General features: G+C 47.8%; 1 protein-coding gene across 10 annotated transcripts in view; it reads left to right on the forward strand.

Annotated features, from left to right (window-relative positions):
- The window catches only part of PPP1R12B (protein phosphatase 1 regulatory subunit 12B), a 1,230,188-nt gene that overhangs the window by 399,928 nt on the left and 805,052 nt on the right, over positions 1 to 25,208 (forward strand). For 8 of the 10 annotated variants that reach the window (XM_069633610.1, XM_069633604.1, XM_069633603.1 and 5 more), the window contains exon 12: positions 9,413 to 9,535. The exons of the other annotated variants lie outside the window; for them this stretch is intronic. In XM_069633610.1, the coding sequence (XP_069489711.1) occupies positions 9,413 to 9,535 (123 nt within the window). The remainder of the gene's footprint in view (positions 1 to 9,412; positions 9,536 to 25,208) is intronic. 10 annotated transcript variants of the gene reach the window in all.

Raw genomic sequence — 25,208 nt, forward strand, 5'->3', positions numbered from 1 at the left:
AGGTAGAGGGAGGGGGTGGAATCCTAACCAGCTGCATCGGTGCTATCCATTATTCCTCACACAAATGGAGAGTTGCAGCTCCTGTTGCAAACTGGACCATAATTTGCCCCCGCAGTGCACTTTGAAGCCAAACTGAGGGCAGGATTTTGAACCTCTGACCCCTTCCAGACATGCTACATTTGCCCTTGTTGTTCCTCGTTAATCCATAATGCTTTTACGCATAGGGGATCCCTTGTGGTACTCTTTGACTTAGATAGTCCCCACTGCCTAAAGTCCTCCGAAAGTTGGGAATAGCTTTGTTCATCACAGCAGATCCTCCCCTGACTCTTGGAAACTGTTTTTTGCCCTTTAGAATTCAGTTCTTAAACTTACCAGCTTCCGAAAAAGGTACTTTGTGAATTTTATGCACGACCGCGTGCTTTTACACGCACATTGAGAACAAGGCTCTGTTCTTCGTAGGGCTGGACTTGCAAAGTTAGGATTTTCTCTTCTATGCTCTGAAAGTTATTTGCCCTTTCTTTTGCAGGTATTGGAAGGGTTAACTTGATCACATTGGCGGTATATATTTTACATAGTGTCGCTTGTGTGGTATTTTGCTATTGCTTTTCATTATTCATTTGTGTTGATTTTTGGGCCTTATAGTATATTTTTTTAATACTTCCATCTAATATTAATTCTTGGTCTTTCACTGTTTGTGCTCATTCTGGACATCTGATCACCCTCTCCTCTTGGAATTTAGCCTCGACTGCTCTGCATGCTACCGCAAATTGGTCTGGCTATCTTCTCAAGTGTCCACTGGTTCCCTTATAAGGATGGCCCCCTTAAGCATCTGTCCATCAGGCCAGAGTTTAGAAATATATTCTAACAGGTGGTGGCCAAATGTTTGAATAAGTCAGTGCCGTGATTGAAGGCTGGCTCTGGAGCCTGCCCTTAAGTTCTGTATGGATACATTTTGAAGAAGTTTTTTATGTATTTATTTTTTACCTCAAGATGGAAGGTGTACTTGCCAATTGAAGAAAAACTCTGCTCCTTTACTCTAAATTGATGGAATCTGCTTGCTCCAAGACCAGAGAGAACCATGCAGGTGTAAACTGCCCTTGACAGTACAGACACAACCAGGTTACTCACCTCGGGGCTGCAGTGAATTAGTGTTGTTCGGATAAGCTCCAAACAATGGGCTTTCAAGCAAAATTCCATGTCCATGCCAAGGTTTGAGTCCCTGTTGGGGAGTCTTACACAAGTTGCTGTTTGTGACAGAACTTGGAGAAACCCACCTTGGATGTAGAGAGGGCCAACTCTTGGATTTGGCCTGAACCAAACAAAGGTTTGGTAAAATGGCTAAGCAGTCAGGCTTATTCTAGAAAGGGAGGAGGGCTGGAGGAAATTAGAATGAACTGTGAGCATGCACTAATTCAGGCAAACACTGATGTAATTAAAGTTGTATAACAAATGGTCATTTCATATATACAATAAGTTGCACTAGTAAATATTTGCAATGCAAGTACTAACACACAGTAACACACGTAGAACACAATTGCAAGTTTATTAAGTTATAGACCATAGGTATATTACATTTCAGAATAACTTGTACAGTAACAAATCTTAGTGAAACCATCAAACACATGTGCAAACTTTTCCAAGTTATGATAACTTTGTTATAAACTATCTTACTGTCTAGCCCTAGCTTATGAGTCTCACAATGCACAATGTCCACACAGGTGCTAGACTACCAGACGTTAGGATTTGAGCAGTTTAGACTGGGCAATGTTCAAGTTTCAAAAGTGGCACAGTTCAACCGGATCTCTTCTGGGTTTGTAGGTAAAGTTAGGTTTTTCTGGTTAAGGAAGCCTAGGGTTTTCTTTGAAGTTGCCTCAAGGGCCAGTGTTCTAAGGCAGGAGAGAATACGATGGGTTGTCCACCCCAAATGTGTCTTTATGGGTGCTAGTGTGGGGGTGAGGAACACAGCTCTCTGCAGCCCCTAGGAATACAGGATCATCAAGTAAAGCTCCAGGCAGGTTTTACAGAGAGCAGGACAGTACCTTTAAATGAAGAATGTGTTGCTGCAGGACAGTTCCAGCTGAGAAGTTACAGCAGACCAGGTCACAGGTTTTTCTGTTTTGACGACAGAATGGGGCTTTGGTGGATTTGGCGACAGCTCTCATGCAGACAACCGCAAGGGATCGTCTTGGCTATCTTATTGGCGCCTTTTCCAGGCCTGGTTGAAGGACTGATTGTCATGACTGCAGTCTCTTTTCCCGTTCCTAGTGTCCTGTGAGGGGACTTTGGGGTACTGGAGGGAGAGTCTGCAGGTCATGAAAGATGCCCTCAAAGTTCCAGGTAGATTCATTCTTTGGGCGCTGATACACTGCACAGTGGCACAGGACCCCGGGTATTGGTGAATTGCAGGCCGTGGAGGTCGCAGCTCTTACAGGGACGGCACCAAATGCAGTTTGTTTGGGGCTTGTTAGGTCCACCAGACCAAATGAGGTCTCATTCGGATATTCACTGTTCCTCAGAAGTGGAGGTCGGGACAGCAGTTGTTACTCGGCGGGCTCTGGCGGTCACTGGAAGTGACGGGCCTTTTCTTCCTTGGACGACTTCGGATTCTGCTGTTCCAGTGGTTGACGGAGCTTCTGCTCAGGACCTTGGGATTTATGCAGGAACACTGGCTAATCCCACAAATCTAATCCTCTGCAACATTCGAAACGCTGGGATGGCTGTCCAATGGGGACAGCCAACCTCCCAGTCAGAACTGGTTTCCCAGGCACTCTGCAGGACAAAGGACTCCTGGGTTTTGGTTGACCCTCTCCACTTCCTGTCTTGCCAGTCACTCAAAGACACTTTGTGGGCTTTCCAAGGGAAGCCCGGCAAAGACAAAGAAACTAGAGAAACCTCCCCCACCCAGGTAGGTAGAAGACCTAAGAAGGAACAAGCCATCGTGTTCAGGACTTTAAAAAGTACAGTCGTCATTTGGGGTCAATGGTGACCCATGTATCCCCTACTGCACCTTTTTTGTTAGCCTGTGACAAAAGTCCACAAAATGTTGTGTAAAAGGTACACTTCCACCAGCCTGAAAAGAGACTTGTCACGGTAACCAAAAAGTTAATGGTGAATTGAGAAAAGGAAGACTGTTTTCCCTCAGCACTCCACATAAGGTGGGGTGCGCTGATCTCACAAAAACTACAGGTAAGATAAAAAGTATACCTGTGCATTGGTCAAGGGGAAATAAAGGAAAAGGACAGTGGAAGCTGTAGAAGCCGCCCGTAACACTGCACTAAAAGTGCTGTGTGCTACCTGAGGAAAAAGTAGAAGCTAGAAAAGATGGAGGAAAGCAGGACTTCAAAACAATATATCAAAAAGAGGTCAAAAGGGTTGCCAAGAGCAGAGTAAAGGAATGAGTGAGTGTGGAAAAAGGGTTCCACTCACTCTGGAAAATGTCAAAAATCCAGGAGTCAAGCAAAAAGTGCTGGGGGATGCACAGGTGTAGAGAATTTCACTCCAGAAGGAACATCTACTTTAACAGTCCCTTACACGTTTTGCTGATTTTTGTTTACTTTTTGTTGGGGTCACATGGGCGTCCCTCTGACATTGCAAGCGAAGCTGAAGTACACCTGCCTCTGTTTAATGTGAAGAGAAAGCCAGTGCTTATGTTCCTGTAGGCTTCATTGCGTTTTCAGTGCAGGTGATTATAATGGTGTTAATACGTGGTAAATATGCTCCTTAATCAGTGTATTAGCCTAGTTTTGGTAGCCAATTAGAAGTAACCGTTTTCTATAGTATTTTGTTGTGATAAAGTGTTCGTCACTTTTTATTTCCAAATATTAGTCTGTGCTATTTCATCACTTTTTTCAATGGTGTGGCTTTTAATTTGGCCTTTGGGGTCAAGCCAGACTTCTGGTTCTGCTCTGGCTTGGCTCTAGGTCCCATGCATGTTGGTGTTCCGGTTTGCTTTGTGCAACCTCCAACAAATCATCCTCTCTCCAAACCACACAGAAGGGCACACACACAACCTAGTCTTCACCCTTCTCCTGTGCCGACCACATCCCACTCGCCTGGTCAGACCACCTTACCAATCCCTCTGACTCGGCAACACTACGAACAGCACCATAAGGGACAGGCTAAATGCCCAGAGATCACCTGCTGCTCCTTTAAACACTTTGAACCTCCTTGAGCCAGCTCGGGCCACTTTTGTCAGGCAAGATGGTATGCAGTACCGTTTGGGTGCACTACAACAACCCTGACCTCCTGGCAATAGGAACCCAAACTTTGGTATAAGCTTGCACTACAGTTTTGGTAGCGCGTTGAGCAGCCATGCTTATCTCAAGAGGGGTCAATGTGAGCTGTAGGGGCGTTACACAGAGATTCACAGTAACAAGTATCCAAATAAACACTTACACACAAGGGTTCTTGAATAAACAATTATTAATGTATCAGTCAGTTAGAATAAGCCTTCTTCAGAAGGGAGTTATATAAAAGCAACACACCAATACATTTCAAAACTGTACACTCTTAGTTTCTAAATCTGTAAAGACCCTTTTGGGATGGCCCAGTCACAACCCACACCCTCAGGTGACTTCAATAGCTAGGGTGCTGGGGACATTAATCTTACTGTTGGCATTTAGAAGACTCTTAGAAGTTGGTAAAAGGAAAAGGTTATTGGAACAAACAAGAGACCACAAATATTGTTAAGCAGGACAATTCTTGTGGATCCCCTAATCGGAGTCATTCAATATAACAGGCTAAGCCAAAGTCGATGGACAAAAGTGTTATATAGGATGAAGCACTTCTGGTAGGTAAGTAGAAAAGTCTTTGCACAATGTTTTAGAAGTCTTTGAAGAAAAGAAGAATCAAATGTAGGGCCACAAGCTGATTAGACTTGTGAGTGGTGGAAGATGCAAGCAACTCTACAATGAGAGGTAAGTTCTCAGACTTTACAGTACCTTTTTGTATTGAAGAAAAAGTGCAGCAGATGACTTCTGTTCCTGTGCAGCTCTGCAGATCTCAATGTTCCTGGGCCTCAGTCGTGGGGACAAGAGGGAGGACTTCTGGGGACTCCTGCTCTGCAATGGGATGGTCTCTGATAGAAACCGGCAGTGTTTCAGCTCCTCGCGACTACCCAAATAGCAACACTGCAGTTTCTGGCTGTCGAGATGGCCCTTCCTTGCTTCTGTGGTCCCACACTCTGTTGGGGCTCAGACTCGGTCAGTCCTGCTTCCTGGGAGTCCGGAGGATCTTCCTGGAGTTCTTGGCCAACTTAAAAGCAACGCACACAATCTTGCGTTCCTCTCCCTGACGTTTCGGTTTCTAGCAGCAACCCTGTGGAAATGCAACCAGCTCCGAGAGAATGTCCAGGTGGCTTACGTTAGAGTTGATTGATCCCACCAACTCAAGGGGAGAAGTCGTCCTTGCAGGGGCTTCTCTGTCGATACGAATATGGAGTTTCAGCACAGCAGCAGGGCTTCACCGGACAAACCAACGGTCCAGGAGTTGCAGCAGGTGTCCCCTTCAAGTTCTTTTTCAGTTCCTTTGTCCAGTGGTGAACTCTGCCTTCCAAGCCAAAAGCCTCACCTTTTATTCAGTTCTCTCCCATTCATTCCAGCCTAGCTGTCAGTAACCCAATAGAGTGGCTGCCCTTGACGGACAGTCAGCAGGCCAATCACTACAGAGTGCATTTGGTTCTCCTAGGAGACTAAGCACAGGGAGTTTCGGGCACCTCCATTTCTTCCTGCCCACCCCAGACACCCTGGAGCCAAGGCGGGCTTCACTCGTGAATTCCACCAAAGGCAAGGCGAACAATGGGACTAAACCTGGTTTGGCACACAGAGTAAATCTCAAGAAGGATCTTTCCACAAAGAAATTGCGAAAAGGCTGGCCATTTTGACAAAAATGGCACCCTGGGGTGCTTTACTGCAGCTGCGGATGCAGCCTGCGGTACATGCACACCACGTTAGTTGAAAGAAAACCACTGCTACCAGCCATTCATCGAGGAAAGGGTAACATAAAAATGTTACATGAGAAGCTAGACAAAGGGGATACTAAGTAACTGCTCCAGCACCCTATTGTAAACTAGTGTGTGCTGGGTCTAAGAAAGTTACAAATGTAAGTAAAGTCAATTTCAGGTTCAAGGAGTTTGGAGTTGTCGGGACAGCCGGTCCCCTGCGTACAGATTCAGTCTATGATTGAAATATTGCCTGCAGCCTGACACATGGTTTGTCTGGGAACAAAAACTCCAGTGTTCCCAAGAGGTTAGATACTAGGTGGGGTGACAAACCTTGTTTGGTGTGGGTGCTGGCAGTTGGTGGTTGACCAGTTTCTGTGAGGTTGTTGAAAAATAGTAACTCATCAATCCGGAGTTGTTTCAGTACATGTTAATTTTATGTACTAAAAAGAACATGCCAAGTCTGGCAACATGGGCTGTGTGTAGTGAAACAAAAAGCTGACGCGCGTATCGACCTTAGTCTTTATCAAGGTAGAAAGATAGGCGAGTTGGCTCACAGTGGAGAAAGTTGGCAAGCCACCAGTAGGGTGCTTGCTGCAAGCTTGTTAGCTTACTGTGTTGTGGGTTGGTCATTCTGATGCAAGTAGTTTATCCCAGAGAAGGTATTTAAACCTTGGGGAAATCTGAAAGACTTCCATGTGCCACTACACTGAAGGTGCTGTGTGACACAATGTATAAGATGCCGCCTATGGAGTTTCAGACTCCACAACCAAAAGCACAGAGTTCAAAATCACATTAAAATACATGAGTGTTGGAAAAAGGCTCTCGCTCTCTCCAGGTAAAAAAATCAAGTCTTCAAAATCCAGCAAAGTTGGAGGGAATTAGCACATTTCTGAGAATTCTTCCTAACTGTCCTCTCAACCGGACATGCTTCGGACCGCCTCGAAACCTTCTCTCTTGCCGTCACTGACCTGGTTAACACTCAATCCCTGATAAGAACCACACGGTTCAAGGCCAGACCATCTGCCCCCTTGTAGACTCCTGTCTTCGGGCCCAACAAAAGCGCTATTGCGCTGTTGGAAAAATGGTGGCATAAACGCAGCTAATCCGGAGGATCTCTACTCACTCATTGCTGCGAACCTTGCTAAAAAAAGTGAATAACTGCGCCAAATCAGCTTATTGCACCACCGCAATTGTGGGTGCCCCGAAAGGAGAAGAACACTCTTCGACATTGTCGGACACTGCGCCAGGCCTACTTGGGACCACAAGGTCCCGGCTTTGCAGGAGAAATGCAATAGCATTAACAACAACTTGCTCAACAAAATTGCCAAAATCATGGACTTAATTGAGTATGCAAAGGCCTCCAAGGAGCCAGCCTCCACCCTGCACCGGTTAGTCCTTCGGTCAGCCTTCACCCCTCTCACCATTGAGGACCTCTGACACCCTTGCATCCCTCAAACCCACAGCCTACTCGGACAATCTCCTCCCATCCTCTATCATCAAACAGCTGCAAAACTGCGCCCTGAACACATTCCTTAATATTGTCAATGCTTCTCTCGCTGAAGGCTTCTTCCCAGACTCTCTCAAAATCGGGTTGATTCGCCCCCTCTTGAGGAAACCCTCACTTGATCCTAAAAATCTAACAAACCCATCACAAGCCTCTTTCACAGGGAAATGCATCAGAAAGGCCGGAGCCAATCAATTGATGGCCAAAATCGAATTACACTGCCTCCTCCATGACTACTAATCGAGGTTCCACCCCAAATGCAGCACGGAAACTGCCAAAAAGGTGATCGAAGCACTAAATCTTACGGACAGCAGTGACTCGTGCCTCCTCCTGCTCGACCTTTCAGCAGCGTTTAATATGGTCGACCACCCAAGGCTCATCTCGATCCTTGCCACCAGAATGGGCCTCACAAGAAGTCCTTGTCTGGTTCTCTTCATAAATTACAACCAAGCCGTCCAAATGGGGGCAGTTCCGGTCCAGTTCCGGTCCAAATGCCTACTGCTATCTTGCGGCGTGCCGCAGGACTCCGGTCTCTCACCCATTATCTTCAACCTTTATATAGAGCACCTGGGGAAATCTCTTAAATGACCCCAGCATCTCCATCAACCAGTACGCAGATGACACTCAGCTGCACCTTTTAGGTTACTGGTCCTCAATGCATCTCTTATTTGCGCTGCTGCATGGGCACCATCCAGACCTGGATGTCATCCACCTACCTAAAACCAAAGCCCACTAAAACAGATCATCCATAACTGGCTAGACAACATGAACCTAGACAGATTCACCCCAAGCTGACTGATTTGGCCTAATCCCTAGGCTTCATTGTCTATAGCGTTCTCTCTCTCCAAAAACATGTGGACAAGAAAGCCCAAACTGCCTGGCTCCAAATCTCTGCACTTGGGAAAATCAAACCCCCCCCCCCAATCTTACCTGGCAGCCATTTCTGCATCTCGGGAGGTTCCTGCAGCTCCTGTAGCTTGACCATCAAAAAGTTGGTGTCCACGCTTACCCGTAAGTTAAGAACCAGAAAGCAGTCCTCCTCCTGCTAAGCCCCATCCCTCTAGAACTCTCCCCTGGAGACTCGCGCTGCCCCTTCCTTCACACATTTCCTCAAAATCGTGAAGACCTGGCTCTTTCCACGCTTAGTCTGCCAGGACTGAAACCCTGACAATGCCCACAGTACTGCGTTACTGTCAACGCTAGCATCTGGCTCCCCCTGAGCTCTGTAAAGCGCTCGGCTGCCTATTAGCCAGGTTCGCGCTATAAACAGAATAAAAACTTGGGAATGTGCCAGTGTACTGATTGTCGGGTTAATTGTTGAATGCAGTTGAAAGCATTTTGGGGTATGTTTCATGCAAAGATAAATAAAAAAAAAAACGAAATGCAGCCAGCCATTTCCTAGAGTGATTTGTCAATGTGCAAACATTTTAGGCAAAAAAGATCTTGCTTCACAATTGAGTTAGTGGTGTTGAGCTGGATGACAGGTTGGTGATCTGGCGTCTGCCGTGAGATGAAGGATGGTGGCGCCCATGTTTTAAAAACAGAGGGTGCCCCTCACCCCTGCTGCCCCCTCGCTCATAGGAAGGGGGGGCATTCAATATGCTGAATTAGTATAAAGCTTTTTACAATCTCGTTTGGGGGAGAAGCGTTTTAGTGCTGCTTAACCAACAGAATTATGAAATGTCATTCCCCTGCTCTAATCGGTGTTTGATGAACATGTTTTAACAGGGGGGAAAAAGCCCTGGAAAAGGCAACGTGTTTCTCTGAAGATGGCCATGTGATGTTCATTGATTAAGCGTGCAAATTAATAGATGTGTTTCTCAAAACTCGAAAATGCGTAAATGTTTGTTGCATTAGAGTGCTGAATTGTGTACGCATTTTAAGCATTCCGTGTCTTTGCTGTAGTCTCCCAAGTGATGTGAAGCGGAGCTTCTGGGAGATGATACTGTTTTCTCTTCCTCCGGCAGAGAGTCCGCCGTTAGCCTCGTGCGCAGTGGCTCCTATACTCGACATTTGTGGCGGGAGGATCTGAAGGGAATCGAGGGGTCCTCCACCAGTTCTCCCTCTAGCTACACATCCTACCTGAAAAGGTATGTACCAGTTACAAGGAAAGGCGAGAGCAGACTGTTTCTCTCACGCAAAGGGCCTTTCTTTTAATGTACATTTTTTTCTTTTCTTTGAGTGCGGCTGCCATCTTTCAGCCAGTTTGTGCTAAGCATTTCTCATAACTTTTTATAGCATTAAAGTGTTGATTGAATGGAATAGTCCTTGAAATACGCAGTGTGTTGGAAGCGTTGCCACCTTGACTGAGCCCCGTGTTGCGCAGCCATTAAACGCACTGATCACTTAAAGGATGGCACTACATGAGCGACATCCTCATTGGAAGCTAGAGCACATTTTGTTATCACAGGTAGTATGCTATGCGAGGTCATCATTGGCCATCATCCAAATCTGCCCTGTCAACCACCCATTACGACGCCATTGGTTAGCGAGAGACTGTGACCCAGCAATGTCCCTCCTGGAGCTAGGCCCAGTGGCCACTTCATCCCCATAGAATGACCAATGGCAATTGCCAATTAACAAGGGGGGGGGGGCTGTCCTGGGAGTCCCTCTGCAAGACATTAGTCCTGGTTACGAGAGACTTACCCAGAGTCTTTAGCTCCCTATCTTTCACAGGGAAGAAATATCCCAAACATATCAGTCTTTGTCCTACCCTGGGGCAGTCCAGCCACCGAAATGCTAGGTAATTCTCCCCTGAACAAGAGTACCTACAGCAACCCCAGACACGTGTTTGGGTCTGGTTGGACCTCATTAGTAGGGTACAACTGTGCCTCTCTAAGAATAGTTTTGCCGTCAAATGCTGACACTGCATTGGGCAGTGGCCTCTGGCCATGCAATAATGCCAACCAAAGCACCCACTAAACCTGTCCTAGAGCCAGGCCATGTGGCCACTTTACCCCATGGTGAGTCCAGTCACCACTGTCCATGGCCTATGGCCAGTGGCAACACTAGCTGTGCCCCAGGCCCCACTACGGCACCCAAAGTAGTCAATGGGTCCGGCCAGTGCCCTGGCCCAGAGGACCCCAAATAGACTCGTGGGGGTAGCTTACCTATGTTGCCATGCACAGCACATGCACCTATTGAATTGTTTGTAATAGGTCTTCAAATGGAACACATACATGTTTGTATTCTTACCTTCAGTTTCTTATGAGATCCTATTTGTCATCACTCTGCTCCAGTGAGGTCACATGGCAGGTGATCAGTGTTGGACTGTGCAATGGGGGTGTGGGGGCGAGACGACCGTCGTGAGTTTAGGTGGCGTTGCTTCCAACACATGATGACTTTCAGGGCTTTTAATAGGTTAAACCATTGCCTAAATGTCACTGTCACAAGATTTTTTACAGTGAATTTCAAGGCGTGTTATGGTATACGTCAGACAAACCCAGTGCTTTAAGTGGAGTAAGACATTGAGGGTGGGGCCCTCATTTGGGAGCATGGCTTCCATGGTAGGTGTGGCCTACAAAGTGCACAAACCTTAGTAAGGTGCGCAAATATATAAATGTATTAAAGCATTTATATATTTGTATGCGTACCTTACTATGGTTTGTGTACTTTCCAAGCCATCTTTTATAAATCTAGAAATGTGTAGCATATTGCCATCTTTATAAAAGAAGGCTTGAAAAGTACACAATTCAAGGCATCTTTTATAAAGCTTTGCCAATGGACGGATGCCCAGGCTCGCTGCTCTACTCAGAGAACAGATTCGAGCCCAAGGCGTCTTTGATCCTCAGCGAACCCGGGAGCTCCGTGATCTAATCTGCAGATTAGATCCGGGTTCGCTGAGGGTCAGTGACTTGGGGAGGGCAAACAAAGGGACCATAACTTCCTCTTGTGAACCCCCTCATCCCTCCCCCCCCACACACACGCGAGGGGACACAAGAGGAACTTACAGTGACTGAGAAGTGCCAGCCTGTGTTGCTGAAACTGCAACTTTCAGCGACACTGTGGCTGGCTGACTGGCACTTTTGTCAGCTTGCCTGACATTGAAGTGGCGGGCGTATCTCCCATTGCGGCTACGGCCGTGGCGGGGTAATGTGTCCTGCCTTGGCATGGTGGGACTGAGGGGCCCCGGCAGGGTCCCGGCTCAGCCCCACTTAAAGCACTGGACAAACCGCACACAGCCATGCACAACAGCACATGGGATTTCTACCAAGCCGTAAATCGCACCCAAGCACCGCAAATGGTGCAAACTGAATCTGTCAACAGGACATTGCAACTCTCGCTCTATTCCCGCTATACCCTACTAATACCCTCCCCCTCCCAACACACACACACTTGCCTTTCAGATCCGCTACAGAGCCAGGGGACCACTCAGTGCGTGGTACAAATGCTGTTTAACATTATTATTAACATATACCCCACCTCACCTGCTGGAGTACACTTTTTTTTCATCACTTTATTTACATTTTCGCAAACATAACTTCCAATCTATACATAGGTTTTGTGTTAATACAGTTTCTAGTAAATTAGAACATTTTATCAAACTTTAGAGCCTTTGATGTGTATAACGCAAGTTGAAATCCATCTTGGCTCTCGCCGTCGCCTTCCATAGCCCCTCCCACTCCTTTACTGATGTATTCCTACCAACTTGATGCAAAATTGGATTAATCAACATATCAAGTTGGTCCAGAAATGGGCCTTCCACAGGCATTGTTTTTAGAAAGGTCTTAGATTTTTCCCTTATTGATGTATTTAGTATCTGTTGTTCTTCAGCCATCAATTCTCCAAGTGTCCTATACCTCCCGATCTCACTACTACATAGACCATATTTCTCTAATAATGTCAAAAAGGTGATCATGCACTACCACTGTTTGTGGCATCTTATCTATTTATTTGTATTCATTATTTATCTTTTCACCTCTGCGCCGCACTCTCCCGTCCATGCACTTTCTCCCCTTTTCCTTTTCCCATGCACTTGCATGTTCTCAATGGGCCTAGTAAGATCGTGGATGTGTTCTCCCCTGTTCCCCTCCCTTGCCTTGTCACGCTCACACTTGTGTATGAGCGTGATACAAATAAAATATCTTGTCATATCTCCCCATCGCACCAAACTGCCTCAATTTTTAATATGCCTTTGTTAACCCAGCTGCACCAGTTCAACTTTTTATTGTCTATTTGTAACCCTGGATTATACCACATAGATGGCTCGCTATACAAAAAACCTATTTTATCCACACCCCAAAATGCAAGATGTCAATGCAGGCTTTGTATTAAATTTAGTGTGCAGTATTGGTGGCAGTTTTGACTTTTTCCCAAAAGAATACAACCCACCTAAATGATAAGGCTGTAAATTGTTCCTCTCAATCACCCACAATGGCTCTGATCCCCTCTCGTCAAAGTAATATGCATACTTTTTAACAAAACCCCCTGTGAGAATTTCAATTATGGGATAACTAAACCCTCCCACATTACGCGTCATAATACAAGGTGGAATTTTTGGCCTTTTTCCACTTACCCCATAAGAATTCCTGAAATACTCTGACAATATGCTTAAGCTCCTTTTTTTGAAGATTTCAAGGGTAGTGATTGTATGACATATAGCACTTTAGGTAACATTATTCTAATCGCGTTTACTTTTGCCCAAACATTCAAACTAATATGTTCCCATTTACGAATGTTTCTTTGAAGCACCTCGATCAACTTGACATTAAAGTTCCCTATTTTCTTCATGGTTCGTAAGATAGATCCCCAGATGCTTTACACTGACAATTCCAATCGGCCAATTCATTACATAAAAGCGGTTTCTTAACAGGGAAAACAATTTTTTCCCAATTTTATGCCCTGAAAGTAATCCTACTTCCTAAATCATACGGTTCAAAAGTGTACCTTCCTCTCCTGGATTCGCTAAAATTATGGTTGTCATCTGCATAGGCAAGCACTTTAACCTCGCTATCACCTACACTTAGACCCCGGAGGCCTGGCATTTGCCTAATATAAGGATACAATGGTTCCTATGCTAAACTGAAAAGCAAAGGAGACAACAGGCAACCTTGCCTCGCACTTCTAAAAAGCTTAAAGAACATTGCTAACTCATTAACCCATAATCTTGCATTAATACCAAATTGTAATGCACCAACAGTGTTTAAAAATAATGGCTCCAACCCGATTTTAAGTAGCGTATAATTCAAGAAGATCCAATTCCCTTGATCAAAACCCTTTTCAGCATCCAAAACTATTAATAGCATTTTTTCTAAATCGGCTTTGGGCAAACTCATAACATCTAACAATCTAATGTTATCATACCCATGTCTCGTCCTCAAACCCATTTGCGATTGATCAATTATCCCATAAATGTATCCAGACAAGTAGCTAGGATCTTAGTATATATTTTCACATGAACATTGACAATTGAAATTGGATGATGATTGCTATATCTGGTGGTGTCTATCCCTGTCTTCGGTATTAAACTGATTGCTTCCTTCATAGAGGGACATAGAGTTCAATCTATTAAATTATAATTCATAGAGATCCTGGGCCAATTTAGAACCATAAAATCTGTAAAATTCTACCGGCAATGCATCCAAACCTGTAGACTTTCCAAATGGTTAGTTGAATTATTGCCAAGAAGAATATCTTGTATCGAAATTGGAGCATCCAAAAAATTCCTGCTTTCTTTAGATAAACAAGGCATATCTATCTATTTTATTTTAAAAAGTAACTGATGCCTGCGGAAGAATCTACTCTGAATAGAGCGAGGCGTAGAAAGAACAAAAGCAGTCACATACTACCTTTTTTTAAATTGCCATTCCTCCTAACTTATCTATCCTTTCGATATGCAATCTCTCAGACAGATCTTTCAGTTTGTTAGCTAAAAGCTGCCCCGATCCTCTTCCTCCCACTATTTTTGTTTCATGAAAAACACTATTTCTCCAGCATGGGCTCTGGCATGGATTCACATGCTCATGAATATTCCCTGTCGTCGGGCTGGGAATCCTCGGTAAAGAAAAAAATCAGTATCCGTTTTGTTTCTGATGTCTTTCGTAGCAGTAACCAATCACTGATCTCTGCGTCATACTGACCACAGCCAATGTCTGCCCTCTACCTAAGCCCCGCCTCTGGCAGCCATCTTCAGATTTTTACCGCACGTTCAAGTGTTGGGAGTCCTCGTGCTTAGCTCTCGAGCTTTTACTGCGTGTTTCGCGCTTTTTCAGGTGAATTTTCACTTTTTTTCCGGTTAATCGAGCCTCAAGCTCCACCGTTTCTACTCCCGTTAACGGCTACTCGTTGCGGGATTTTCCTACGCCCCTCAAGGGTGAAGATTTCGTCTAATCAACTTCTTGGAGGATTCCAGAAGATTCGAGGCCTACTTCAAGATGGCCCAGGATGCAAATTCGTCGCCCGGACCCAAGCTGTTTCGCAGCTGCCCTGGATGCGGGCTGCAGAATGCGTTTAAGGAAGACGAACATTCGCGATGCCTCTACTGTCTTCATGGGGACAAGACTCATGTAGAGAAGGACTGCCAGTTCTGCAAGAACTTGTCGGAGCGGACCATGAGGGACCGTCTATCCCGTCTCGCAAGCTGGTTGGAGAAGGGTTTGACGGGTGAGAAGAAGAAGAAAGGGTCAGAGCGGGCTTCTAAGTCCTGTGCGGGCGCCCCAGCGATGGGGGCCCAACACCAGGCCAAGCGCCGCGAGTCCGCTGGCTCCGGGAGCGCCGAAAGGTCGGGCTCTTCGGTCGCCAGGCAGGGCGCACCTTCCCCGGCACCGTCAACCACGAGCCAACGCGCCGGTTCGGGGAAGAGGAAGTCCGAGACCCCGGGTAAGCTTTGGGAGAAGCCCCGTCCGATCTCGGAAGAGGGGGAGCGAGGCATCGCCCCTCCCCCTAAGGAGAAGGCCCGGGACGCACCTAAGGTGGTGAAGGCCCCTACCCAGCAGGCGAAGGCCTCTATCGAGGCTATCGCGGCGACTCTGGCCAAGCCGGCAGAGACACCGCCAGCAGAGACTGCCTCTGGGACGAGTTTCCCTGCCGCCAAGAAGGGAATCCTCTTTTCAGCCCATCGTTGTGGCCGCCATGATGGAAGAAGCGAGGGGGGGGGGCACGGTGCCCTCCTCGAGCTCGGAGTCCGCCTCGGAGGAGGAACTGACCGAGGCCATGAGGAACCTCGAAGTCCAATTCGAGAAAGGTCGATCGGGTCAGGAAGATCCTCGGGAGATAACCGAGGAAGACGACGATGGTGAGGAAGAGCGGCTTTCCCTTCCGGCGCAGCCGGTTCCTAGGCCTCAGGATGGCTCGGCGGCCATTTTGTCTGCCATCCAGTCCTTATGCTCTGAGATACGGACGAGATTCCCACGGCCCAGGCCGGAGGACTCGCACCCTGGCCCGTCGGGAAGTCCTCAGAACAAACGACGGAGGACCCAACCCTCTCCTCCGTTCGCCCCCGTAAGGCCTACGGTTCCCTCCTCATCCTCCCACGAGTCGGGAGATGACGGTGCTTTGGGCTCGACGACGGGTTCTGAGGGCGACGGAACGGGTCTCCCGTCGCACAGGCCTCGCCGCCCGACGAGATTGGCTCATTCCACGCCATGATCGCCTGGGCGTCCGAATTGTTCCAGCTCTGCCCGGAGGAGCAGAAAAAGGAAGGTTTCCTCTATCAGCGCCGGGAGGCCAAGAGGAAGACATTCATCGCGGTGCCCCTATTCGATGACATCTGGGAGGAGGGCCTGTCGGTTCTCAAAAATCCCTCCACGGGACCAGCCAAACGGGACCGGTACGAGAAGAAGTACTGGGTCCCCGAAACCGCTCCCCTGTGCCTCAGGGCCCAGCCAACGCCAGACTCGGTCGTCTCGGCGGCGGCAAAGAAGAAAGCGGCGGGGTCAGGAGCCTCGATGTCTAATTCCCCGCCGGACGGTGAGGGGAAGAAGTTGGACGCCATGGGGCGGCGGGTCACTCCGTCGGCGGCAACGATGATCAAAGCGGCCACCGCCCTGGCGATCGTGGCCCGTTACGACAGGGAGCTCTGGTTTAAGCTGGCCCCCACATTGGACTTCCTGCTGGACGACAACAGGTCCGAGGCCCTGGAAATACTGCAAGAGGGCGAGGTGGCGTCGGACCACGCCATAACGGTGGCAACCGATATTGCCGATACCGGGTTCCGCCAGCTGGGCAACAGTGTTTGCCAACGACGAGGGGGTTGGCTCCGGGTGACCGACTTCCGTCAGGACGTCCAGACCAGGGTATTGGACATGCCGTTCGACGGCAGCAACTTGTTCGGGATGGCGGTGGACGAATCCCTCCAAGCCATAAAAACGGAGACGGCCCGCGCCTTAGGAGCCCTTCAGCAACGACGGCCCTTTCGGATCTCCGGAGGCAGACAGGGTGCCTCCAAGGGATCCAGCGGTGGCTCGTCGTCCTACCGCCAGGCGGCAGGCTCCTCGTCTCAGGAGGCCGACAGGGGTCGTGGCAAGCAGGGAGCGCCTCGCCGCCATCGGCAAGGTGGCTAGGGCGGCAAGGCCACCACCTCCAAGCAGGACTGAACCGGCCGTGGTCTCGGGGGGCCCCCACCGAAGCACCCCGGTGGGAGGCCGGCTGACGAATTTCTTCGGCGTGTGGAAGTCCATCTCCACCGACCGTTGGGTGCTGGATACCCTGGCAAGAGGACACACTATCGAATTCTTGAAGACGTGCCCTCACGTTCCACCTGTGGCCAGGAAGGAAAATCACATCCCGCAACTGATGTTGGAAGTACGGGCGATGCTCAGGAAAGGCGCCATCGAGCTTGTCCCGAAGAGGCTCGGGGGTGTACCCAAGGTACTTCTCGTCAGGAAGAAGGCGGGCGGCTGGCGCCCCATCCTGGACCTTCGTCGTTTGAACAAATACATCAGATCACAGAAGTTCAGGATGGTCACCCTCCAACAGGTACTGGGACAGCTGGAGGAAGGCGACTTCCTGTTGTCGTTGGACCTGGAGGATACTTACTTCCACGTTCCCATCATCAAAAGTCACCGAATGTTCCTCAGGTTCCTCGTCCAGGGACGCCACTACCAATTCAGAGCACTGCCGTTCGGATTGAAGTCGGCCCCCAGGGTCTTTACCAAGTGCCTAGCACCAGTGGCGGCGCGGCTGCGCCTGCAGGGGATTCACGTCTACCCCTACCTGGACGACTGGCTCATCCGCTCAAGGACGAGGGAACTCGCCCTCGAACACACTGCGAGGACCGTCCAGCTACTAAGACCTGGGATTCGCCATAAACTACCCAAAGTCCCACCTGGTGCCGTCGCAGGTGACCCTGTTTCTGGGAGCGAAGCTCGATACAGTGAGGCACCTGGCGGCCCCGTCGGAAGAACGGACGAAGACCATTCTAGGCAAAGTGCAGCGCCTACTAGCCACGGAGGTGGCCAGGGTGAGGTCCATCAAGTCCCTCCTGGGGATGATGTCCTCTTGCATCTACCTGGTGCGCCTCTGCAGACTATGGATGCGCCCTCTTCAAGAATTTCTCGACGCCCGTTGGATGCAGGCGACGGGCACCTTCGAAGACAGGGTCCCCCTCAACGAGGTGTTCCGGCGGGCGGTTCAATGGTGGGGCATTCCAGCGCACCTCACGGCGGGCAAGGACTTGCAGATGCCGGCGTACCAGGAGACGGTGACGACGGACGCCTCCCTGGAAGGTTGGGACGCCCACACCGGAGATCTCCACGCAAGAGGCCTCTTGCTCCCGGAGGAGAGGCTCCTGCACATCAACGTCCTGGAACTCTGAGCCGTGTTCTGGGCTCTCAAATCGTTCCTCCCGTCGCTCAAGGGCAAGGTGGTGCGGATCTTCACAGACAACACCACGACAATGTGTTACATACGGAAGCAGGGAGGCACCAGATCCCCCAGCCCTATCCAAGGAGGCACAGTATCTGTGGCACTGGGCGGTCGCCAAGGGGATGTTCCTGGTTCCCTTTCTCCTGGCAGGAGAAAGAAACACCATCGCCGACTCGCTCAGCAGGGAGCTGCGCGCGTGTCACGAGTGGGAACTGCGCCAGGATCAGGTGGATCAACTCTTCCGACGATGGGGCAAACCCCAAATCGACCTGTTCGCAACAGCGACTAACTCGAAGTGCAAGAGGTTCGCCAGCAGGTTTCCCCAGCCGAGAAGCATGGGCGATGCTTTCTCGTTCCCCTGGGACGGCCTATACCTGTATGCGTTCCCTCCGTTGCCGTTCCTGCTTCGACTCATCAGCCAGCTCAAGAGGTCCCGGTGCAGGATGATCCTCGTCGCACCGGCGTGGCCGAGGCAGATCTGGTTCCCGGACCTTCTGGACTTGTCAATGTCCCCTCCCTTCAAGCTGTCGGCGGACGCGGACCTTCTCTCCAGAGAAGGAGGCGCCATCTTCCACCACGACCCGGCGTCGCTGAACCTGCAGGCTTGGCTCCTGCAGCGCTAGAGTTTGGAGGCTACGATATACCGGCCGATTGCAGAGAGTTTCTTGCAAAGGCCAGGGCGTCCTCGACTCTCAAATGCTATGGTCATAAGTGGAAGAGGTTCTCTATCTGGTGCCGAGCACAGAAGATCAACCCCTTACGGATTACGGCTCCTCAAGTGCTGCCGTACCCGATATCGCTGGCGAAGGCTGGGCTAGCCCATGCCTCCATTAAGATTCATCTGGCGGCAATCTCCAGATATACCAGAACCACAGGGCGGACGTCCCTGTGGTCCCATCGACTGGTAAAAGAGTTTATGAAAGGACTGTTCCGGTCGTTCCCGCCGGCGAAGGCCCCGGCATGGGAACTTAACGTGGTGCTGACTAGGCTCATGGGGGGGCCCCCATTCGAGCCGATGCACTCCGTACCGATGGAGTTTGTGTCGTGGAAGACTGCGTTCCTGGTGGCCATTACCTCCGCACGACGAGTGGGAGAGATCAGGCCCTATCCTGCAAGGCACCGTACTTGACTTTCCATGCCTCGAGGGTGGTGCTTAGGACACCTCCCCCCCCCCCTTTATGCCCAAGCTGCCGTCGGACTTCCATCTTAATGAGCCCTTGGTGTTACCTGTTTTTTTCCCGTCTCCTTTGTCGCCGGCCGAGAGGACTTTGCACTCGCTGGATGTGGCTAGAGCGCTGAAGTTCTACGTGGACCGCACAAAGAGTTTCTGGAGGACATCACAGCTGTTCATGAACTTTGGACCTGTGAATCAAGGGAAGGCTCTCTCGAAGTCTTCTATTTCCAGATGGCTCTCCGGCTGCATCATGCACTGTCACCGGTTGGCTAACCGACCACTGCCAGGCCGTCCGAGAGCCCATTCGACCAGAGCGATCGCTGCTACTACGGCGTTCTTGTCCAGCAGGGGCACACCAGATATCTGCAGGGCGGCTACATGGAGGTCGACGCACACCTTCACGAGATTCTACTGCGTCGATCGGGATTCCAGGGAGGAGTCCAGGGTCGGCCAAGCAGTGCTGCGCAACCTGTTCGCTTAAGTTGACCCTGGTGAGGAGGTAAGAGATGCTTAATGTTGAGTTTTTTGTATTTCTTAATGTTGAGCCTTTTGCCACCCTCCGTGGTTGTGCATGTGTGTACTGCTATTTATTCTTGTATTCATGTATTCATTACCTGTAACTGTTCTCCAGCATGGGTCTGGCATGGATTCACATGCTAACCCTCCCGCCTACCCCTCTGCGGCTCTTCACTTGGTCATACTGCCACTTCACGTGCTACCAAATCTGAAGATGGCTGCCAGAGGCGGGGCTTAGGTAGAGGGCAGTCATTGGCTGTGGTCAGTATGATGCAGAGATCAGTGATTAGTTATTACTACGAAAGACAGATCAGAAACTAAACTGATACTGATTTTTCTTTACCGAGGATTCCCAGCCTGACGACTGGGAATAATCATGAGCATGTGAATCCATGCCAGACCCATGCTGGAGAACAAAAGTTACAGGTAAGTAACTTGTTCCTGTCTGTCTGCCTATCAATTTCACAATTCAGCTCCTCTTTAACAGTATCCATCTTTATTTTATCCTCTCTTCTTTGACAGAGAATATATGCTTTGCAGGTCACCAAGTTCTGATTCAATTTCCTTTAATTTCTCCTCCCCTTTTCTCCTTGCTCTTGAGGTCCAGTTCATTAACTCACCAGGAGTAGAAGCCTTAAAGGAGTCCCACACAATCAAACTATCTTCCGTCCCCTTATTTTCCCCAAAGTAATTAGAAATGAAGCTGTTTAATGTCTCAGAAGCTCTTTCATCGTTTAGTATAAATGTTTTGAGTCTCCATCTGGAAAAGTTCGACCGGCATTCCCCAAGATTTAAGTTTTAACATTACCATGGAATGATCAGATAAACTACGTTCACTCATATTGGCTTCCACCACTTGTTCGACCAACCTGTCAGATAATACAAAATAATCAATCCTAGTGTTGGAGTCGTGAACCGGGGGATGGTGGGGAAAGAAAAACTTCTTTCCCCAGGATGCATGGACGAACCTCCAGATATCTATCAAGTCAAAGGACTCAGCAAAATCTCTAAACTCTTTGCTAGATCTTTGACTTGTATATTTGCATATATTGTACCTGTCTAACCTGTGATCTAGTACACAATTAAAGTGCAATCTCCAGGAGTACTGTTTTTAAGCTACTCACCATGCAATTTTTCCCATTACAAAACTGTGGCCAGTTTGCTATAATAATTAGCGCCTGGGTCAATCATGGGCATCATTTATGCTAGGTTTTAGCAGACATTTTACATTTTAATTTTTCACAATTTCTCCCGAGAATCTTGCAGAAACCTGCTTGTTTGACTACCTATCGCAAGTAGTCTGCATGACTCCACTTCACGCAAGCTTCCCCCGAATAAATCATGGGTTCTCACGAGAAGGTCAAAAGGAGATACAATAAGAATTAAGGCCCCTCGTTGGAGACCCAGGCCTACTTCATCCCTGAAGCCGGTGTGCCCCAGGTCCCATTCCTATTATGTTATCACGTTATTCTCCTAGCATTCTACTAACATACATTTGATTTCTTGTGGGCATGTCTGTTTCGACAACAGATCTCAAGAACTTGCGAAAAGACGATAAGGAAAGTCTTTCATAGCCCCCTCAACTCTCTCCAATTGATACTCTCCCGATCTGCACATCCCATTTACATCCTCTCGCAAGGAAATAATCCCCAGATCCCATTCCTGATATTGGGTGCCCTTGTTTTTTGTGTTCTGCACGAATACGCGCATGAAACGCTCATCGATGGAAAAGGTTGCTTTTCATTTTTAAAAAGGCCCACTTGTGTCAGTGCACCGGGAGAGAGATTAAAAGATGTTGGTGCCGGACACCTAGTTTGCTGGCAAATTTATAAACACTACTACCAAACAATTAAAAGGAACATCTGCACTGTTTTCTGACGAGCTTGAATTCAGTTTCTGAATTAAAGTATAGCAATATGTACAGTGGCTATTTGTTTAATGGACTCCAATTCTCCGATTAGGCAAGACCAGTGCAAAAAGTCAAACTTTTTCTCAACACTTATGTTTCAAACTGCTGCATGCATTTCCACCAGTCATCAATGGTGGGGGTGGTCCTGGCCAGAAATCTTTTTGGAAAATTACAAAGATAGTTTAATATATTAAATAAGTCAACAGTTACTAGCAATCGGATTTCTCAAAGTCAATGGATCTTATGTTTCACCTTAACCAAAAGGCACAATGGTCACCCTATATGTTCATTTCAGCTAAGTCGCACATTCCACAATGCCACCTAGTGGCCATCGCTGGAATTGTGGTTATGAAAATTAGCTCAACTTCAACCTTTTGCTCCAGGAAATTGTCTAAGAGGGCTGTGCTACTTTATACATGGCTTAAGACAGACATTTGCAAAGCTGCCAGGACAACCACATGCCTGGTTTCACCCTTATTAGGGATCATCAGTGTAGTGTAGTCCTGACAACCTTGTGGTTGGAGCATTTGGCCGTGTTTTCACAACACCAAGTGCTAGGCAAGATTGTATGCAGTACCCTTTGGGGGCACTACAACAACCCTGACCTCCTGGCAATAGAAACCTAAGCTTTGGTTAAAGTCTGCACTACACAGGTTGGTAGTGTGTGGAGCAGCCAGGCTTATCTCAAGAGGGGTCAATGTGCGCTTTTGGAGTTGCACAGAGATTCACAGTGACAACTATTCAAATAAATTCTTACACACAAGGTTTCTTGAGTAAACAATAATTCATTTATTTACCAGTCAGTTATAATCAGCCTTCTTCAGAAGGGAGCAATATAAAGTACCACACAAATACACTTTGAAAATACACACTTAGTTCTCTAAATCAGCAAATACCCATTTGGGATGTCACACAGGCACTAACTACCTACACCCTCAGGTGACTTGAATAGCTAGAGTGCTGTTGGCCTTTTATATATCACTGTTGCATTTAGAATATTCTTGGGAGTAGTGTTAAAGAGAAGAGATTTCAGAAGAAAAAAGTATTCACACAGTTAATCTTAAGTAGGTAAGTACTTTCAAAACAACCCCCCCAATGCAAAGTAAGATAACCCTTTCTTGGAAGGAAGGCAACACACAAGCAGAAGATAGAAGTCATTCAGGGAGCCTTAGCCAGCCAATGTTAAGTTAGCAAAAGTCAAGGTGAACTGAAGCTCTTCTTGCCGGTAAGTAGAACGTCTTTTCCAATGTTTAAAAATTCTTTGAAGAATAGAAGAACATCAAAGTAGGGCCATAAGCTGATTAGGCTTGTGAAGTAAAGAAGCTGCAACCAAGCAAGTCTCCAAAGAGGACAAGTGGCTACAACACAAAAGGTAAGTTCTCTTCGACTTTACAGTACCATTAGGTTGAAGAAAGTGACTTCTGTTCCTGTGTGGCTCTGCAGATCTCGCTGTTCCTAGGCCTCAGTCGTGGGGACAAGAGGGAGGACTTCTCGGGACTCCTGCACTGTAATGGGACGGGTACTGCTCGCAAGCGGCAAACTTCAAACAAATGGCTGGTCAGTGTTTCAGCTTCTTGCGTCTACTGCAAATGGCAACACTGTGGTTCCTGGCTGGTTAAATTGACTTTCCTTGCTTCTGGGAAAATCACCTAAGAGTGCTTTCCTGTCTCCTAGGAGACTAAGCACAGGTAGTTTCGGGCACCTCCCTCGCTTCCTGCCCCTGCCAGAAGCCCTGGAGCCAGAGGCGGGTTTCACACGTGAATCGCGCCAAAGAACAAATGAACAAAGGGACCAAACCTGGTTTGGCACGCAGAGTAAATCTCAATAAGTACCTTTCCACAAAGAAATGGCGAGAAAAGACCGGGGCCATTTTGACAAAAATGGCACCCATGGGTGTTACTGTGGCTGCAAACAGCCCGCAGTAAAATCCCATAATGGTAGTAAAAGTAAACCACTGCCACCAGCCATTCAGTGAGGAAAGGGTAACATAAAAATGTTACATGAGAAGCTAGACAAAGGGGATACTAAGTACCCCTCCAGCACCCTATGGTAAGATAGTGTGTGCTGGGTCTAGAAAGTTACACATGTAAGTAAAGTCTATTTCACTTTACTGCTGGGAAACAGTAGATTATCACAGAGAAGGTATTTAAACCTTTGGGAAATCTGAAAGACTTTCCTGTGTGACTGCACTGAAGGGGCTGTGTGATACAATGTAAAAGATGATGCCTATGGAGTTTGTCGGACTCCGTAACCAGAAAAAACAGTGTACAAAATCACATTAAAACACTGCAGAGAGTGGCGGAAAAAGGGTCTTGCTCTCTCTAGGTTAAAAAAAATCAAGTCCTCAAAGTTGTTGTGGGGGAGGGGGGAGTCTCTAAAGTAGAGTGAATTGGCACATTTCATAGAATTCTCCCTAACACCAAGATTTGGCTTAAATGGACTTTCCTACTTTCACATTTCAGGTGAAAGTTTTTTTTCTTCAAACCTTTCCACCATAACACACTTGGTGTTGTGTTTGTGTATATATCTCTCAATATAACATCGAATTTGTATGAGAAGTGGTGGCACAAGTGGTTATTGGTGGGGGACTGCCTTTCCAGTCTATAATGCTGTCATGCTCATGTGAGGAGGAGCATATAACCCTTACTGCAGAATGGAGAAGTGTTGGCACAAGTGGTTATTGGTGGAGCGGCTTGCAGGGGGTCTCATTAGTCACCAAGGCCTAACACCGATCTCCTCACCACTTCCGCCTTTCTGTACTCGCGCAAAACCGTGGTTTCAGTTCAACATAAAAGCTGGACTGCTGCAAAAACTGTATGCAAGTTTAATCACACTCCCCCTTTTTCGGTCGCTATCGCATGTCCAGCTGACTGAGTGGATATTTAATTTTCATTTGGTAACAAGACGAGGAGGGCATTAAGCAAACCCTTTTCGAGAGCCAGAGCTATGAATTGGTTAATTTGGACAATTTCATTGTTTTCTTTACCCATTGCCGACTTCATGTACAAACAGTATTGTACAGTACTTTTCTTTAAACTAAGTGATTGCACTTCAGCTTTGACAACACCCACCTCAAGGCATTTAGTTGGGGAGTTGGGTTGAATGTAATATTCCTGAGTTACATTAAGAATGTCCCCCACACATCTGCACTTAAAGGATACTTCTTCCGACTTGTTGAGAACACTCAGTTTAAATTAAGCCCATAGTTACCTTATGACACACTAAGGATGTGTAACCGTTGCCTTCCAAGGGACCTGGCCAAGGAGACAAATACTTGGCGTGCAAATGTTTTAAACCTAGGACGCTTAAGGTGCATTGATTAAAGGACTGGGCGGCCAAAGCAATGGAGGCAGATTCGGAG

This window comes from Ambystoma mexicanum, chromosome 13, assembly GCF_040938575.1.
Source record: "Ambystoma mexicanum isolate Mex_15411 chromosome 13, UKY_AmexF1_1, whole genome shotgun sequence".
Classification (NCBI taxonomy): Eukaryota; Metazoa; Chordata; class Amphibia; order Caudata; family Ambystomatidae; genus Ambystoma; species Ambystoma mexicanum.